Source organism: Rhipicephalus microplus, chromosome 3, assembly GCF_043290135.1.
Source record: "Rhipicephalus microplus isolate Deutch F79 chromosome 3, USDA_Rmic, whole genome shotgun sequence".
NCBI lineage: Eukaryota > Metazoa > Arthropoda > Arachnida > Ixodida > Ixodidae > Rhipicephalus > Rhipicephalus microplus.
In genome coordinates this window covers 277,950,267-277,970,834 of record NC_134702.1, presented here as the reverse complement: position 1 = coordinate 277,970,834, position 20,568 = coordinate 277,950,267, and the positions used below count along the sequence as shown (strand labels likewise).

The 20,568-nt window shown below is 46.6% G+C and overlaps 1 protein-coding gene across 1 annotated transcript in view; it reads left to right on the top strand.

Annotated features, from left to right (window-relative positions):
- The window catches only part of LOC142803214 (putative ATP-dependent DNA helicase HFM1), a 1,032,948-nt gene that overhangs the window by 18,244 nt on the left and 994,136 nt on the right, over positions 1-20,568 (top strand). The window contains exon 5 of the mRNA XM_075888308.1: positions 849-999. Coding sequence (XP_075744423.1) covers positions 849-999 — 151 coding nt within the window. The remainder of the gene's footprint in view (positions 1-848; positions 1,000-20,568) is intronic.

Sequence of the window (20,568 nt, the reverse complement as noted above, 5' to 3'; positions counted from 1 at the left end):
GTGCAGGTGTTGTGCTCACTTTAGGTTGTGGCTCTGTGGAGCGTGACGCACGCGGACGACAATATGGTTATGCCCTAAGGACCTTCGCCGCTAAAAAATACTTGTCGGTGACGTAGTAGTGGTGTGTGCGCAATGGAATTATTTGTATTCTGTCCTTCGTGTTATCTTAACACCAGTTCAAGTCTAGCAGCAGTCATTTCTGTTGCTCTGTAGTATTTGTGCGTTTCGCTAGTAAATATACTATTGCCACATTGCAAGTTATCTACCGCCCCGTTTCGCTGTAAGTAGTTCTCAGCGAGAACCGCGCCTTCAGTGTCCGAGAAGCTTCGAGACCTCAGTACACCATTTTGTTAAGGTTACGCCCACTTCGCGAGCAATACAGATTATTCGGGAACCTACGTGGCCGCTAGCGATAACCCTCTATTCGACGGCCCGTGTATAAATTCCGACGCGGTTTACCGCTTGCCATTTGATCGACGGCCGACGCGCTGTTTGCCGCTATCAGTGCCAGTGTCTTGATGTAATCTGACTTTCCTTTTGCGTGGCCCCAAGTTCGGCGCAAATAAAGTTTCATCTTCGACCTGAAGTCTGCTCCCTTTGTCAACGTCACGATCCCAAAACAATGTGGAAACATTCTATAAATAGCCACTAGCGCAGTGAAATGCGTTCACAAGCCCAGAAGAGACCAACTAAATGAGCTCAGTGTGTGTTCTCCCTCACATGCCATTTCTGTGCCCTCCGTCGCATAGGCACTCGGCTTTCAAGCCACTGCATACGAAGAACCTACATGGGGTCATACGAGAGTCAGTTTGTCCACACAGCAACGAAAGCACGTACGTTGCTTGCAGGTTTCCGGCCAGTGCCCGTCCGGTGCCGTTGAAGCGCGTGGTGCTGGGATACCCGTGTTCGGCTACCAGTGACTTTCGCTTCGACGTGGCACTCTCCTACAAGCTGGCCGCCGTCATCAGCGCACACTCTGCCGGAAAGCCAGCGCTTGTGGTGAGTGTTATGGCCATATATTCGATCGAGAGGGCCCAAAGCCAATAACGTATCTTTCAAAGAATACGCAGCAAATGATTGGGACAGGAGAGACCAGTAGAAAAGTGAAAAATCCGTAAACAGACGTTATGTGCTCGAGCCAACGTTCTGACAAGTGGAAGCTTGTCTTGTTTCAGCCTTGAATTCAAGGCAGTTCAAGTCTCCAAGATGGCGTGTTCACTTGCCGAATTTTTGCTCGAGCACACATCCTCTGTTTACGAATTTTTCGTCGGAAGATTCTATCTTGACCTTCTTGCTGCCAGTAGAAAAAGAGAAATTCACAACGTGATTACGGCACGCTGGCTAATACAGGAAGATTGCTGGGAAAGAATACCTCTTCGTTGACAAAGGATCAAAATCAAGGGCCTTTCCAGGGTCCATGAATCAAGCTAGAGTGGTAGTGAACATTCAAGAAAGCGCTGAAAAAAAAGACCAAAGGGCTGACGAGAATACAGCACGTCCGGTTTTCTTCCTTGGTCCATTGCTTTGAAGATGGACTGAGTATATACTGAAACCACTAGCCCAAAAGATTGCACTCAATGAGGCTACGCGCGCGGGTGACTTTTCTGGGCAATGAAGGGGAATATATGGGGGTGGAGCTACCTCATATATGTACTCTTCTCGTAAGTACTCTGGTTCAGCACCTGTTTTAATTGACGGCCGTGTTCTAATAATAGCATTGATAATCATTTGCTTCATTTGCTTAGAGACCTTTTTGTGACTCAAGTACGGCACAAACGCCTTCGGCGACTACAGTAGTCGCCGATGAGCATAGAGTCTGCAATATTAACTCTACGGCGACGAGCACTCACACAAACACGAAGACGTGTCCTCCGTAGTAGATCAGTAGCTAGGGGGCTCGGCTGCAGACCCATGGGTTCAATTTTGGCTTTGGCGGTCACGTTTTGGTGAAAGCGCTGCCCAGGCACTGTGCAATATTCGATCACGTTAATGAAGTGGTCTCTACTACGGCGTCTCTCATGATATCATGGTTTTGGGATATAAAACTCCAGGTATTCTTATTACTGATTGATTGATATGTGAACGTTCCAAAACCACCATTTGATTATGAGAGACACCGTAGTGGTAAGGTTCGAAAATTTCGACCCCCTGGGGTTTTTTAACGTGCGCCCAAATCAGAACACAGGAACCTGCATAAGTATGAACAGAGGTAACCAATACAGAAATAAAATAATACATGTGCAGGAACAGTATACATAATAGCAGGCCTAACACCTTGCAAAAAAGAATACAAAGCAAGAACCAGTGGCACAAAAAGGAACAATGTAATGTATTCAAACTGAAAAGAAACTGGTCAGATTTTGTGTAAATGTTGAGTGGCACATTATGGTGGCGAGATCTGTGGAAAGGCCATTCCAGTCGGAAGCTGCACTAAAAAAGAAGGAGGTGGAAAATGTGGTGGTACGGGCACGTGGCTGGCCGAAATGAAAGGAATGAGTGGGGCGGTGAGATGTGCGGGCAGGAGGCAAGATATAGGCCGGGAGGCCAAGTTGACTGTGAGAGAGCTTGTGGAACAAAATGAGGCTGGCAACTCGGTGACGAATGTTGCGGTTTGAAAGATTGATTGATTGATTGATATTGCCACGTTCCATTTCCCAAGTTTTGATATCGTCCGAAAACACTACACAATTCTCAGCGCAAACTGCGCCTTCAGTTTTCGAGAAGCTTCCGGACTGTAGTAGATCATCTCAATAAGATCATGCCCACGCTGCGAACTGTACAGATTATTCTGAAACCTTCGTCACCACCAGCGATGATGCTAGAACATTTAATGGCAAGAGTATAAATGTCGATGCGCTTCGCCGCTTGTCAGTTGTTGATCGACAGCCGACGCTCCGTTCGCCGCTATCAGCCCAAGACTGCTACTGTAGTCCCACTTTCCGTTTGCTAGGCACAGGTTCGCCCAAATAAACAATTTATAATTTGACTCGCAGAGTGCTGCATTCGTCCACGTAATGACCCACGTGACAATATGAAGGGTTTAACGTCCCAAAACCACCAAATGATTATTTCGACCACCTGGAGTTCTTTAACGTGCACCCAAATTTGAGCACACGGGCCTACAACATTTCCGCCTCCATCGGAAATGCAGCCGCCGCAACCGGGATTGGAGCCCGTGACCTGTGGGTCAGCAGCCGAGTACCTTAGCCACTAGACCACCGTGGCGGGGCAGGTTTGAAAGATTAGATTCTTGTTTAATATATGAAACACTCGCGTTATACGAATACGAGGAATGAATGAATCCAGCTGCTCGATTATGGAGTGATTCTAGTGCGTCGGTTAAGTACGCTTGATGAGGGCTCCAGATAGGCGACGCGTATTCATGTTGGGTGCGAATTAAATATTTATAAGCTTGCAGTTTTACAGGAGGGGGAGCATGACGTAAGCGCCAATTTAAGGATCCAAGCGGTCTGTTAGCTGATAATATGATATTGGTAATGTGGACGCGCCCTGATAAATCGTTACTCAAAGTGACTACCAAGTACTTGTAATTTTTCAATGCAACTTTACCGATTTAATAAGAATAGGTCAGGGGGCTGCGCCAACGGGGAAACGAGAGAGACTTGCATTTATTAGGGTTTATTGTCATTATCCAATGATTGCACCAGTTAAGCACATGGTTAATGTCATCTTGTAGTGCGATTTGGGCCGATGTGTTAATAATAGTACAGTATATTACACAATCGTCTGCAACTATACGAATATTTCTGGATACATGGAAAGGTAGATCGTTATTGTATATTAAGAATAAGAGGATTTCCAAGAACAGATCCTTGCGGGATGCCTGATGTTACTGCCATAGGGTGAGTTATGTCCTTTAACGGTAACGAATTGGTAACGATTAGTCAAAACTTTTCGAATCCAAGTTAAAATTTTAGGGTCGAAGTTTAATTTCGAAAGATTTAACATCAGGCGGTTGTGGGTTACTTTGTCGAATGCCTTTGCAAAGTCAAGAAAGATATCGTCAGTCTGTATGTTATTGTCCAGGTTAGTGCACAGATCATCAACGAAAAGAGCAAGTTTGGTTTTCGAGGAAAAATGTTCTCGAAATCCATGCTGTGTGGTATGAAAAACGTTATTAGAGTCCAAGAAGTGCATAATTTCGGTGTGAATGACGTGTTCCGTGAGCTTGCAAGGCACGATTTTCAAGGAAATGGGGCGATAATTGAGAGGACAAGATCTATCGCCTAATTTGAACACTGGAACGACCTTTCCTATTTTCCAGTTTATTGGTAGGTTACCTGTGGATAATGACTGACAGAACAACAGTGATGAATATATGGCAGACATGTGCTTGGTATTTTTCAGAAACTTCGAGTTAATATCGTCTGATCCCGCTGAAGAAGAGAGTATAAGTTTGTCTATTAGAGATATTATTCCGGATGCGATGAAATCAATACTGGGCATTACAGAGACGATGATAGACGGAAAAATCGGAAGGGGACTGTTAGTTTCGTTTGTGAATATGGAAGCGAATGCTGAGTTAAATATTTCTGCGCATTCAGAATCACTAACTTCCCCGCCCGAAGGATTATTCAAAATATTACCTGGAATCCTCTTAGGGTTATTACCTCCCAAAATTTCATAAGCTTCTTTACCAAAATCTTCGGAAGATCAGTATGAAAAAATGTTCTTTTTGCGGTTCGAATGGCATTATAATAAAAGGTTTCAGCTTCTTTTTACCTATCCCATGCACTGGCAGCAGCTGCGCGTTTAGCTGCACAAAAAAGTCGTTTCTGCTTATTTTCAAGTCGCTTTAAAAGTGTAGAAATCCATGGATTTTGTTGATTAGAACGCAAGGTAGTACTGGGAATAAACGTCTTTGTTAGCTCCTTAATTTTATCTTCCAAAATTAACCAGTAATCGTTCACTGATCGTTCACCTAATGTTGTTTCAAAATGAGGTAGGAAGGCTTCGAGTTGAGCGTTATTGCGTTGTAATCCCCCTTGTTGTACAAGCTTTCAGATTTACTGCATAGTTTGTGTAGTTTCGGGACGAATTCAAAAACAACATAACTTAGTGGTCGCTAACCTCAGAAAGAAGTGTAATATGTGACAAGCTTTCGGGTTTAGTTGTCAGTATTAGATCCAGAATATTAGAAATTTCACCAGCAATACGTGTAGGTTCTGGTATTAGCTGTGTTAGGTAAAAATTTAAGCAGATGTTAATGAATTCTTTTGTTCTGGAGTGGCCTGTTATTATTTGGTTGGCGTCTTGCTAATTGATGTCAGGAAAATTAGTCACCGAAAAGTAGGATATGCGCGGTAGGATATTTAGTAGTTAGCTGGTTCAGTATATCGTTTAAATCTTGTGCGAAATTTGGGTTGTTGTCCGGTGGCCGATAGCACACACCTAGCAGAATTGTCTCCGGTACAGCGCGGCAGACTACCCACAGAATTTCCACCTTGCTAGGGATATTTATCAGTGAACAGGTGTACTGCTTATTGACAGCGATAAGTACGCCGCCCGTTTGTTTCCTGTCTTTCCGGAAAACAACAGTCTGGCAATTCGGCAAGAACCTATCTGTGATGTCATCCTTCAACCATGTTTCTGTTAGAACCAGTATGTTGCTGTCCGATGTTGATACAATGTTTGATACTGCGTCGCGTTTTGAAAGGAAGCTGCGTATATTAGCGAAGTTCACAGAGAAGGAAAGGCTTATTGTAGGTGTTTTAACATTAACACGATTTGTTTTTTTTGGACGACGGGGCGATCGCTAGGAAATTTCGTTTATAGTTTGGGTATTTTCGTTGAAAACGCATGTTTTTTTTTCCAAGAAACAGTCTTCTACCGCACAGAGAAGGGCTCAGATTTCGTCCGGGCAAATTCAACAAGGTGCTTTCGGGCTTTTCGAACGGATTTGGAAAAGTCTTCCCCAATACTGTAATTAGTACCTTTTAGTTTGCGTCCATTCAAGAGAATTTTCTCTTTGGTTTAAAAAAAGTGAACTAGGCTATTATAGGCCGCTTGTGATCATGCCGGTGCCGACCAAGGCGGTGAGCGCGTTGAATAAGTTTAGCGTCAAGAGTTAAGTTTAGGTGGTGGCAACAGTGGTCAATAAGTATTTTTTCGGAGTCTGCAAATTTTTCGGACTGGTTCGGATCGAGGAGGCCGTAAAAGATGAGGTTATTTCTTCTGAAATGATTTTCGGCATCGTCAACCCGCGCCTCCACGTCGCAGATTTGACGGGCCATTATTGCGGTGTTACCAATAATTGTGGCGACATCCTTCTTAACTGTCACAAGCCCTTGGTAGTGAACTTCAAGCTCCGTAATACGTTTAGTTAGATCAGCCATGACTTTGTTGCTAGTAGCGCAGATTTAAATCCCTGCACTTCCGCGAGCAGTGTAGACTGACCCGTAGATAACTTTTGCAACTCGGAAAGAATGAGGCTTGCTGGGAGAGGGTCTTTAGGAGGAGGGTCCATAGGGAGAGAGTTTGGGCCAGGATTGGATTCTACGTCCCCCGATAGAAGTAAGAGAGCACGAGCGACAATCACACAATGAACGGCAAGGGCACAACAGCAATGTGGGCTCGGTAGCTGTACCAAAAAATAATTGCTATTTCTTTTAGTTAAGAGGTCGTATGGTACACTAACCTGCATTGCGAAGACGAAAGGGTTGGTGGACCGTGCGATGGCACAGCCACAGAGCCCACAAAGCTTTACGTGTGGTTGCTGACAATTTATAGCTGTTGTCATTGAACTGGTTCATGACGACAGTGATACGATGATGACGTCGGTGGTCCCGTGATATTCTGGCGGTGCAACAGGACAGCCAGATGCGTTTGCGGCACTCATGAGAAAGACGGTGTCATTCCCGGTGCCGAGTTGCTCTCGGCACGTTGGAACATCCGATGAGGGACCAAGCAGAGCGGGAACCAGCAACTGGGCGATGATAGGGGCGAGCACCCTCATTGCGAAGACGAAAGGGTTAGTGGACCATGCGATGGCATAGCCACAGAGCCCACCACCACCTTAGCAACTAGACCACCGCAGTAGGGCGATTGTTCTTCCTGATGACGCCATTTTAATGTAATGAAGCGTACGATGTTCTGAGACGCGCAAAACGTGAAATGACACGGTCAAAAGTGAAACCGATATGAATATATCCTTGAAGCGGCCTGCGTCTCTTTGGACCAGCGTCGCGTAGAAAATAATGCATTGTTGTGTTTCACGATTTTCATGAGGAAAACAATTATGAAAATGTGAGACTGCATTCTACAGCAACAGCAGAGGTTCAGGTTGGCTCCGCAGTGTTCCCATCATTGCGAATAAAAGTTGTCCTTGGGTATATCACTTGACAGCGCAAGTGTGAAAAGTGTTCTCTTCGGATGATACACAATCCCAACAAATATTTGGGCATAATTACCTTGAAGTATTATTCTTAACATTGAATATGGTGTGAAAAAAACACGATAGAGAGACAAGCAAACGCTATCAACTAAATGAATTAGAAAAAGCGCGCACATATCTATACACGTCAATAAAGTAACACGTCATATTAGCAGAACATCATTTTAGAGGCAAGCACCCAGGTAATCTACCTCGATGAATTGTAACGTGATTGAGAACCTGGCCACGCATGTGTCGCCTAATCTATTAATAAAATATGCCTCCTTCATTTCTGGTGCAATTTTCCCTTTCATTCTTGCGAGCACCCTCATCTCTTTTAGCAAGGGTGTGCAGCCGCACTCCCTGCAGTGTTTTTTAAGAGAGTGCGGGGAGTGTGGCTGCGCACCCTTGCTATCAGATACCAGGGTGCTCACAAAAACGAAAGGAAAAGGTGCACGAGAAATAGAGGAGGCATATTTTAATAATAGATTAGGCGACACGTGCATAGCGAGGCCCTCAATCACCTTACATGCCAACGAGATAGATCACCTTATTGCTTGCTACTGAAATGATTTGTTTTCTGATAATATGACGTGTGACTTTGTGGACGTATATATATATATATATATATATATATATATATATATATATATATATATATATATATATATATATATATATATATATATATATATATATATATATATATATATATATATATATATATATATATATATATATATATATATATGGGATCTAACAGACAGTAATGCCAAGGAATGTACAAGGGAAGTTATTAGAACCGATGGAATGTAAATAAGAAGACAGAACAGTGGATGAAAAAATAACCAGTCGTGAGCTGGTTATTTTTTCATCCTTTCAACTAATGCCACGTATAGATGATATTCTTGACCACTTGAGAAAGGCGGAGTTTTTCACAACGTTGGACGTAACGTCGGGATACTGGCATGTCCAAATGCATCCTGACGATGTTCAGAAAACTGCATTTGTCACGCCTGATGGTCATTTTGAGTGATCGGTAATGCCGTTTGGGTTGAAGAACGCTCCGGCTACATTTGAAAGAGCCATGAAATCATTAATAGCGAAACATCAGCTCACCAATGTTAGTAATTTTTTTAACGATAAGGTCGTATACTCAGAGACATTTCATGATCATATACGACACCTTGAAGCGCTATTGAATGCTCTCAAAACCGAGAACGTAAAATTCAAACAAAAAAAGTGCCAATTTGCGCGCTGCAGCATTGAATACCTGGGCCACAAAATTTCACAAGGAACAGTGACACCTAAGAAAAGTAATGTGGCTGCCATACTCAAATTTCCTACACCAAAACGAGAAAAAGATCTCTAGCGTTTTCTGGGCACTGTAAACACCTACCGTCAGTACATCTACCACTTCAGCAATATCGCTCTTCCACTCACAAACCTACTCCACTAAGGCAGCAAGTGGGTGTGGATAGAAGCATGCGAGCAAGCCTTTCGCGAACTGAAGGAGCGGATAACTGAAGAACCGGTGCTTTGCATATACGACCCTTCGAGACCATGTACTGTGTACTGTGACGCATCTGGCGAAGGAATCGGTGCAGTGCTGAAACAACCTGATGACAAAGGCAAAGAACATCCTGTTGCCTACTATTCCCTCAAACTACTTAAGCACGAGGAGAACTATTCTATTACAGAAAAATAATGTCTTGCCATTGTAGATGCCATTGATAAATGGCATTGCTACCTTCATGAAAACTCATTCACTGTTGTAACAGATCACTCAGCACTCGAATGGCTGAAGAATTTTAAAAACTGTCAAGGTCATCTCTTCTGGTGGTCTCTCAAACTGTCAATGTATGATGGGAACATCAAACATCAAAAGGGCGCAAGTAATGTCGAAGTAGTTGCGCTCGCCAGAGCCCCAATAGTTAATCTTCTGTCACACTACGACCTTCAGCGATGCAAGAAAGAGCGTCCAAAAGGAACGCACTCATTGGAAAATAACATCACCATCGTGAAAAGAAAGGACTACGAAAAATATACGTGCCCCATGAACTACGCCCGACCATTCTGAAGAATGCACATCAATATTTTGGGCATGTCGGAATGAAGAAGACGCTATCACTCCTGTCTCCGAATTATTATTGGCCGCACATGGTAACCGATGTTTCCACTTACATTCGGTATTGTGATACATGCCAGAGATGCAAGAAGACGAAAACCAAAAAACGTTTGGGACGCTTGAATCACTGCCTCCAGCTGAAGAGCCCTTCGACCTTTCTGCTATAGACACCATTGGAGGATTTTCTGGATATGGCTCGTCAAAAAGGTTTATACACTTGGTTATTGATCATGCGACTCGCCACGTATGGGTGTTCGCTCATAAAAGTGAGAAGAGCAACGCGTACATTTTATGCTTAAAACCATTTTTTCTTCTAAAAACTACAGAAGCTCCTTTCAGATCGTGGAACAGGATTTACTGCAAGAAAAATCAAGCAGTTTTTAAAACATAATCGTATACAGCAACTATTCACCTCATCTCATCATCCACAATGCAAGGGCATCAACGAGCGGACAAACCAGACTATCGCAACGAGAGTTAAATGTAAGGTCAATAAAGAACCACAGAAGTCTTGGACTAAGCTGCTTCCAGAGGTGATTGACGAATACAACAGAGCACCCCACGAAGTGACTGGCTACGCGCCTTCCTTCCTCATGTATGGAATTCCATGTCATCCTACTTTACTGGAACAACGAGAAGAAACTGTTAAAGTGCGAAAAACTGCAGTTACCAATTCTATCGCTTACCACAATAAGAACAAAGTCATTTATTGTAGAAAATGTCTTCTGATTGAGTTCCAAGTCGGTGACTTTGTCCTTTACGAGACACCATGACATCCCAACAACGGCAAACTGAGTTCCGTCATGGAAGGACCTTGCAAGATTCTACGCAAGGTCTCAACACTGAATTATTAGATCAACAGCTCCGTGCCACCCTCAGGTAGAAACTCTGATATTGTGCATGTTAGCAAACTGCAGCGTTATTTTGTACCGTCTGAACTGAGACTTTCTCGAGGGGAGGAAGAAGTGTGACGCATTAACAAGGTGATTCTAGGAGAAGCCGACGAAGAAGAAGTGCGCGTGCATTAGAATAAACGCATGACATCTGGACCACGACGTGTCTCCATTTTGTAGCGTCACACACACAGACACACACATACACACACACACACCTATATATATATATATATATATATATATATATATATATATATATATATATATATATATATATATATATATATATATATATATATATATGAAATGAAACGAAGATGCGCGAGCCTACGGGGCGCGGAAGAAGAATAGTAGTGGAGCGGCGCCTGGACTGTGTGGTTGGGTGGAAGCGTTCTTGGCCTGTCTCAGAAGTACGCTGCTATTTCACAACGCCTTTTCACCCCATCTGTAAATAAACAGTCACTCGCAACAGTTTGGTGGAAGGTGCCGGGTACATTGATCTGGACGACCCAGCTCTACCGATTTTGCGACGGAGCAGACGCTTGGCAGGCTTGCCACCGCAGCTACCAGACATGGAGGACGCGGGAGCAGGCCATAACAACCTCGTTGCTGATGAGCAACACGCGCACCCGCCAGGAAAAGATCGCTGCGGCATGCCGAAACGTCAGCCGAGGACCTTTTCGGGGCAGCCGGATGACGATGTTGACGACTGGCTCAAGCACTATCAGAGAGTGAGTCGCAGCAACCTCTGGAGCACTGCTAAGCAGCTCGAGAACGTGGTGTTTTTTCTCGTCGGCACCACGTCTCTTTGGTTCGACAACCATGAGAGTGCATTGACAACATGGGACATTTTCGTGGACGAGCTGAAGAGGTGTTTTGGTGACTCAACAGCTAAGGTCAAGCAGGCGGAGCAAACGCAGAGCTCAGTTACCTGGCGAAGCATGCACCACCTACATCGAGGCCGTCTGGAAGCTTTGCGGAATCATGAGTGCGACCATGTGTGACGAAGATAAGGTAGGTCATCTGCTCAAGGGAATCGCGGAAGACGTGTACAATTTCCTTATCACTAAGGAAGACTTACACACACCTTCCGACCTAAGGAGATACTGCCGAGCGTTTGAAACCCTAAAGAGGAGGAGAGTCCTACCAAAATTTGGACGTCTTGACAACGTGCCCACGATTGCAAGTGTCAACCTTCCATCGCAACGACCAACGGCCCCGTGAACCACTGGTACCTCGGATGCGACAGAGCTACTTTGAGCCTCACCCGAATTACACCGATCGGTTCGAACGGAGGAGTGAACGACCACTCGGAAACCAGGAACGCAGGCAAGCTGCGTCACAGCGATTCACTCCTCGACCACCATTGCCCGGCTTTTATCAACCGACGAGGTTTACTTCGCCGGGGACAACTAGACGCGACACCCCTACTTGCTACAACTGCGGGCTACCTGGACACATCGCTAGGTACTGCTACCGTCGCCAGCAGCGAGCTCCACGTTTCAACGTGTACACGCCCTATGTACCTGCTGGCGAGTCTCGACCATTTCAGGGCTCTTTCCAACAGCAACACGCAGCACGTGCTGACTCGCCTTGCTCCGACCGCAGCGTTATCCCACCACCAGCACGCCAACAGCGATCCCCGTCTCCGCGTCACCGCTCGGAGACGCCACCACCACTGGGAAACTAACTGGTGCGACCAATGGGGGCGAGGCCGCAAAATGATCTTCCGCAAGACCCCCTTGTGTTGTAATGGTTGAGAACAAAGTGAGTGTTTTTGTAGACAATGTGAGTACTGTTGCACTAGTTGATACCGGTGCGGCCGTTTCCATAATGAGCATGCCTTTTAAAAATCGCCTAGGGACGAAAGTAATGTTTGCTTGGAATCGGAGTGCTACGTTCCGCGGCGTAGGGGGAGAAACGTTGAGCCCGGTTGGAGTTTGTTCTGTTTTACTTTCTATAGGAAATCAAACGTTTCGAGCGGAACTAACGGTGCTTGCACGAGCGACCCATGACGTCATTCTAGGTATAGATTTTTTGCGGGAATGTGGTGCAACTCTAGATTGTGGTAATGGTGGGATTATTTTTCGTCCCGTGTTGCCGCCTCCATTGACAAAAGATACTGTTGATGACTGCTTGGAAGTGTTTTCCGTGTCTGAAGACGTCTGCTTAGCCCCACATACCGCAATGTTTGTGCGTGCAAACTCTTCGCGTTCTTGTGCGGGTTCTTACTTTGGTTTAGCCGAGCCGAACTTCAGTAACGCCCTTAAAAAACGTTATTGTGCCTCGTTGCCTCGTGCTCATCGTCGATGGTTGTGCCGATTTGTGGACTGTGAACGTTTCCGCGCAGCCCATATATCTGCCTGCAGGACTTAAATTGGCAAGCTTTCAAGAGCCAAGTACTCTTACCATACGGTCACTCCAACTGTCGGTGGATGTAAAGAAACCCCACGCCAACTCGTACCGCGACTATTCTGCCAGCATTGACCGTATGATTAACAAGTCACTTCCATCAACTGAACGGTCGCTGCTGCAGGAGGTGATCACACGCTACGCCTCAGTCTTTGACTTTGCCCAAGACGAGACGTCTACCGTTACGCCACCGTCTTCACGTACGCAACACCGCATCTATACAGGCTAAGCACCACCAATACGCCAGAAGCCCTATCGTGTCTCGCCTTCCAAAAGGAAAGTCATCGCTGAGCAAGTTGAAGACATGCTAAAGAAGGGCGTCATACTAGAATCGTGTAGTCCATGGGCAGCTCCTGTCATTCTAGTGAGGAAAAAGGATAATTCATGGAGATTCTGCGTAGACTATCGTCGTCTAAATGCCATCACAAAAAAAGACGTCTACCCTTTGCCACGTATAGATGACGCCGTGGACTGCCTGCATTCTGCCTCCTATTTTTCTTCTGTTGACTTGCGTTCTGGGTATTGGCAAATTCCTATGCATCCCTCAGATAAAGAGAAGACGGCCTTCGTAACACCAGACGGTCTCTTTGAGTTCATTCAACGTTATGCCCTTTGGTTTGTGCGATGCTCCAGCGACATTCGAGAGATTTATGGATACAGTACTCCGTGGGCTAAAATGGGAAATTTGCATGTGCTATTTAGATGACGTGATTATCTATGGCAAGACTTTTCAAGAGCATAACCACCGCTTGTCGCTTGTGTTTGAATGCTTACGCGAAGCTGGCCTTGTTTTAAACTCAAAGAAGTGTCATTTTGGAGAACGTCAAGCCCTCGTATTAGGCTGTCTCGTGGATAAAGAAGGCGTGCGAGCAGACCCACAGAAGACTGCAGTGGTTCGCAACTTTGAACCACCATGAACAGTGAAGGACCTGCGAAGTTTTTGGGTCTGTGCTCATATTTCCGCCGATTTATTAGGAACTTCACACAACTTGCCTTCCCACTGACGTCCCTTCTTCACAAAGACATACCGTACTTGTGGGATGATAAATGTGAGGCTGCATTTCAACAGCTGAAGTTTTTATTGACTTCAGGACCCATCCTAAAGCAGTTTGATCCTGATGCTTTGACTGAACTTCATACTGATGCTAGTGGGCTAGGTGTTGGTGCTGTGCTGGTCCAACTCTGCAACAGTCACCAGCACGTCGTAGCATATGCCAGTCGGACACTGACCAGAGCAGAGACGAACTACACCGTCACCGAGCTCGAGTGCTTAGCAGTCGTCTTCGCCATTCAGAAGTTCCGACCGTATCTACATGGGCGCGAGTTCACAATAGTGACCGATCACCACTCACTATGCTGGCTTGTGGGACTTCGTGACCCGTCTGGCCGGCTGGCTCGTTGGGCGTAGCGCCTCCAAGAGTACAGCTTTTCTGTTACCTATAAGAGCGGACGATGTCACACAGATGCCGACTGCTTATCCCGCCTTCCTTCAGTACACACTAATGCTGACGACAATGACATTGATGACTATTTAGTTTCTGTCTCGTCTGACTTCCCAGATACCAGCAGCTTCAAACGTGAGCAGCAGCGCGACCCTACTCTGAAACGTTTGCTCGAAGCTGCACATAACTCCGTCGACAAGCACTTTAAAATTTCAAATGGCTTGCTGTATAAAAGAAACTATTCAGCCGATGGCCTCCAGTTGCTTCTAGTGGTGCCGGAAAGCCTGCGCCAGGTTGTCCTTCGTTCTGCGCACGATGACATAACATCCGGTCATCTCGGTTTCACACGTACGCTGCAACGACTACGTGAGAGGTTCTACTGGCCGAAAATGTGGAAGACCACAAAACAGTACGTCACCAGTTGCGCTATATGTCAGTGCCACAAGCCATCCACCACTTCCCCGGCGGGTTATTTGCAGCCCATCCCTCCACCGACATCCCCTTTTGAAAAAGTCGGCATTGACTTGCTCGGACCCCTTCCTAAGACCCCATCGGGCCACCGATATGTTATAGTGTGCGTGGATTATTTAACGCGTTATACGGAAACGGACGCACTGACATCGGCCACAGCAGCCGCTGTTTCTTCTTTTCTGTTACAACGGGTCATACTGCGTCACGGTGCTCCACGGGTTGTCATCAGTGACCGTGGACGACAATTTATGGCCGATGTGGTTGAAGAAATTTTGCGCCTCTGTGGCTCCTCTTATCGCCACTCCACCCCTTACCATCCGCAAACTAATGGTCTCACTGAGAGAACAAATCGAACTCTCACGAATATGTTATCGATGTACGTTGATGGGTTGATGGTGACCACAGGAACTGGGACGCTGTCTTACCGTTTGTTACTTACGCGTATAACACCGCCAAGCATGAAGTTACTGGACATTCACCCTTCTTTCTGCTTTACGCACGAAATCCACAGAGTTTTCTGGACACTCTATTACCTTTCTCGCATCAGGAAGATCTGTCCATCGCTCAGACGTTGTGTCGCGCTGAAGAAGCACGTCAACTAGCGCGCCTTCGAACATTGTCTTCGCAAGAACACAGCAAGAGTCGCTACGATGCCAAGCATATCCCCGTAGAGTTTTCTCCTGGTGACTACGTGTGGCTGTGGACTCCTGTTCGTAGAAAAGGATTGTACCGGAAGTTTCTAGCAAACTATTCCGGCCCATTCGTGATAGTCACTCGTCTCAGTGACGTGAATTACGTTGTCGCCCGAGTCACAGCCAATAACCGGCGTTCGCGCACTACGCAAGTTGTTCACGTAGCCCGCCTCAAACAGTACCATCATAGGCCTATTTAACTTGCTCGGCGAGCTTCGTCTGCCGCCGGGGAAATGAAACGAAGATGCGCGAGCCTACGGGGCGTGGAAGAAGAAGAAGAGTAGTGGAGCGGCGCCTGGACTGTGTGGTTGGGTGGAAGCGTTCTTGGCCTGTCTCAGAAGTACGCTGCTATTTCACAACGCCTTTTCACCTCATCTGTAAATAAACAGTCACTCGCAACAATATATATATATATATATATATATATATATATATATATATATATATATATATATATATATATATATATATATATATATATATATATACATATGCGCTTTTTCGAATAAATTTAGTTGATAGTTCACGCTTCTCCTTCTCTTGTGATGTTTTTCGCACGATAAGCTACGTTAAGATTGAACCACCTCGTTAAACAAGTCACTCTGTCAAAATTAGCAACTTTATTTATTCTAATGCATGAAGGTAGAGATTTTTCAAAAGAAAAGAAACTTTAGTAAGCTGTATTTGTCCCACACCACCGTTGGCCACACACCTGCTGCGCGCAACGCATACGTTCGATGCCCGCTGCTACGCTCAATTCTCCACCACCGTTGGCCTTGCAAGTGCTGCACGCTACGCCTAGGTTCGGCGCCTATGCTTCGCTCGTTTGACCACCACCACTGCTGGTCCGGCACCTCCTGTGCGTAACAAGTAGGTTCGATGCCTCTGCTACGCTCGTTGGTACACCACCACCACTGGTCCCGCACGTGCTGCTCGCTACGCCCAGGTTCGGCACCTGTGCTACGCTCGTTTGTCCACCACCACAGTTGGCCCCACACCTGCTGCGTGCTTCACCTAGGTACGGTGCCTCTGCTACGCTCGTTTGACCATAACCAGCGATGAACCTGCACGTACTGCGCTCCACGCCTAGGTTCGGCACCTCTGCTACGCTCGTTTGACCACTACGACCGATGACCCTGTGATGTTATATTGGGACAGGACGACCCCAAAAGAAGTGGTTATTATACCAATACACGAACACACGTCATCTATATATTCCACACACTTCGCACCTATACATAAATACACACTAGGGCTAACATGCATGCGGATAAGCTATGGAAATAAAGAGAACGTCCAGCCGGCAGTTCAGGTTGGCAACGTCGTTGTCTGAGCCATCATTGTAGTCTCGTTGGAAACTTGCAGTGGCGATGTTTCGTTGATGCGGTGCCGGGGCGTGCGGTGACAGCCCAGTTGGCTAACCGCAGTCGACGACAGACGTGCTGTGAAGGCAAGTAGTTGTGCGCTTAGCACCAGCAGTGCGGCATGAAGATCCGTGCTAGCACTCCTCAACCAGCGAGGCAAGGCCAGGTTTCAGGAACCTGGGCTCAGAAACAGGCAGGCAGGCAGGCAGGCAGGCTCAGGAATCCGGCGCCAGCTCTCCTGCACCAGTCGTCGAGTGGTAGAGTGGGTCGAACGCCCCGTTGGCCGTCCTGGACATGTTCCGTAGCAGCGTCCGAGCACCCAGCTGGTGGAAGGATAGCGACGAGGCCAGGCTGAACCCTATGGGCCAGACACCCAGTGAGATAGTCCTGCCTCGAACACTGCACCTCTCGCTGCCGAATCTCGGTCCTCAAACCGCGCGGCCATGCCTAACCACCTGTCACCGTCTTTGTAGTCGATTCCGCACAGCACATACGCGCATAAATCACATCTTCTTCGTCACCGCAAGGCAAACACTCGAGGTCTGAGTTTTGATTTCACAGCCAGGACACATACACGCAGTCAGAAACGCACTGTGCCACCTCGCAACCCTTTCAGTTCTGGTTTCTTTCCCTTGTACCACATATTATCACATCACCCTGTTTTCCGGGAAAGTTGTTTACAAACAACTAATCTAGCGGAATTGCGCGTGGGAAAAACGAGTCGCTATAGTGGGGGGCAACACACACTTCGATGCCCTTAGTGTTCTCATGGGCACAATAACAGACTCATAACATTGTACACAGCTCGGTTATTCAACTCCATTACAAGAGAGTACAATACCTAGTCCAAACTGTGGGCTAGTGGTTTTACAAAGCCACATGGCGAGCTGAACGGCAGTTAAGCGCGACTCAAGTGGGTGGTTCCAACGTTGTCGCAACACTTTCTATAACATACGGAAAAAGAGTGCTCCATAGAGTGTTGCGGAACATGGGCAGGCTTGTCGGAGGTCAGACGTAGCGAACACTCCACCAGCACCAGTTTCAGAAAAAATGTCTGCATACTCCTGGAAAAGCCATAAAAGCGTCAGAAAAGTGTCCGCGTACTCCTTCAGCAGTATTTACAAATTTTTCAGAACTCGATAAGCAGCGAGGTATGGGGATAGCTTGACATTCGAGCATAACTGTGTGAAATGCAAGTTCAACATTGTCATCTCTTTGATTTCCTCATTTTCGGAGAAATAAACATGGGCCTCCGCAACAACTGACACCGATTTCGGTTTTGTCGCCTCACACTCTTCGTATCTTTTCAGCATGTTCATGTGGAAGATCTTGTTCTTTCCTCAAGCATCGCGTAATCAACGTCTTTGTTTCGGGCAACGTTAGGGAATTTCTCTTTCCACTGCTATAAAAGCTTGTTGGAATCAGTCGGAAGCAAAATTATAATCTTCTCGCCAGGGCATAACTTCCTTTGGTGACGTTTCCTGTCATATTAGTCTTGAAATATCAGTCGGAAGCAAAATTAAAATCTTCTCGCCAGGGCATAACTTCCTTGGGTGACGTTTCCTGTCATATTAGGTCTTTTGTTTCACTCGAGCCTTCCCCGGCCGTTTGTGGGCTATTTTGCAAGTCTCTTTCAGGCGATTGCACAGATCGAGAGTGTAGGTGCACGTCATCTGACTTTTTGAGTCAAGTACGTCATTCGTTCCCAGCTCTCTCAACAAGATCATCGGTACTTGAACGTGGCAGCCGTAAATGAGTTAGAAAGGCGAGAATCCGAGGATTTCCTGTGGGTCTTCACTATACGTGAAGAGTAGTGGGGCGAGGTACCTATCCCAAGAGCGAAACTTCTCTTGGCACATTCTCTTCAAAATTGTCTCGAGGGTGCCATTGAACTTCTCTACGAGACCATTTGCCATCGCGTGATAGGGCGTTCGCCTTCAGCTACTTCACAGAGAGAAGCCGGCTTACCTCCTATTTCAGTTTCAAGGTAAAACTTGTCCCTTCTTCGGTGACCATTTCCTTTGGCAAACCGATACGAGAAAAAAACCTCGATCAGTGCTTCCCTAACGTGAACAGCATCGATTGCGGGCAGTACTACAGCGTCAGGATACCGAGTAGCAGATTGTAATCATGTTAGGACATATTGGTTCCCCTGGTCAGATCTTCGGAAGGAGGGGTCGATTAAGTCAACCGCGACCCTTCCAAAAAGTGTCCGGATAAGAGCCATGTTGCCTAGTGGTGCAACTGCTATTTTCCCTTTCGGGGTAGTTCTTTGGCATTTGTCGGACGACTTGGCAAAGCACTTCACGTTTCCGGTCAGATCACGCCAATAAAAGTCTTCGAGAACGCGATCAGTACTTCTCTTGATGGCCTGGTGTCCCGTCATGATACTGGCATGAGCAAAGTCCAGAATGCGTGCCTTCTCACAATGGCTTCGGAGTGATATCTTGTTTAAACGTTTTGCCTGTGGCAAGGGGGTAGCGACAATAAATCAATCCTTTATCTTCAATAAACTAGTAGCAGTGGCCTTTCCCATTTGAACTCTATATTGACTTTGGCAAACGTGGGTTTCAGGGTCGGATCCTTTCGCTGCTCCTCGACGAGTGTTGCTCTTGTAACGTCGCGCAACAGTGTTGTTGAGACGTAAAAATGTCTGCTCTTCTTTTGATTGTATTGTTTGGCTTTGGCATTTACCACGCTAGAAGAAAACGACGTTGAGTTGACAAGAGACTTGGTCGTAGGTGCTTTCACTAGTAACTCATCCACGTGAAAACGAGCCGCCTGCTCCCACTCAGAAATTGTAGTGTATTGTTCTTGGACGCCTGATAGGTTTCCCAAGACGAGGGAATACGGCGTTTGGTGCATAAAAGCTACTCTGAGTTTGCCTGTAAAATACGCTGCGCCGACGTCTACCTCAGCTTCCGGGAGATGGCTAAATGACCCGTCTAGCAAAACGCCAATGATTGTCATGCCTGTAAAGCAGACGTCATAAATGAGTTCCTCCGTCGGACAATTGCCGTGTGGCATCCCGTGTAACGGAGTACTCGAACCTCTCTTCCTAGCAGTACACTTTGAACCACTGGCATCCCGTCGACCAGGAAACGTACTGCATCCTGCACGCGGTCATCACCATGGTGACTGGAACAAAAAATCTTCTTTTCTGGATGTCTAGCCGCTTTTCTAGTACGAGCCAGGAAAGATTTGGATTCGGTAAAAGCGCAGGAAGAATTCTATATGTCGTCTCGAGACTTGCTTCGGAAATTTTCAGCGACGTGTCTCTCGTTTTGCCGCACGACTTGCACTTGAGCACGTGACCACTCGGTTGGCTCGACGTCACGGTCGGCTAACCAGAGTCGACGACAGACGTGCTGCTAAGGCAGGTAGTTGTGCTCTTAGGCACCAGCAGTGTGGCACAAAGATCCACGCTCACCCTCCTGGACCAGCGAGGCAAGGTCAAGTTTGAAGTACCCTGGCTCAGGAAGAGGCAGGCAGGCTCAGGCACACGGCGCCAGTTCCTCTGGACCAGTCGTCGAGGGGTAGCGTGGGTCGAACGACACGTTGGCCGTCCTGAGCCTGTCACCTAGTGGAGACTGAGCGCTGAGCTGGTGGAAAGGTAGCGACGTGGCCGGGATGGAACCTATGGACAAGACGCCCAGCGAGGTAGTCCTGTCTCGAACGCTGCACCTCGCGCTGCTTAATCTTGATCCCCAAACCTCGAGGCTGCGTCTCACGAGCTGTCCCTGCCTTCATCGTCGATTCGTCGATTCCGT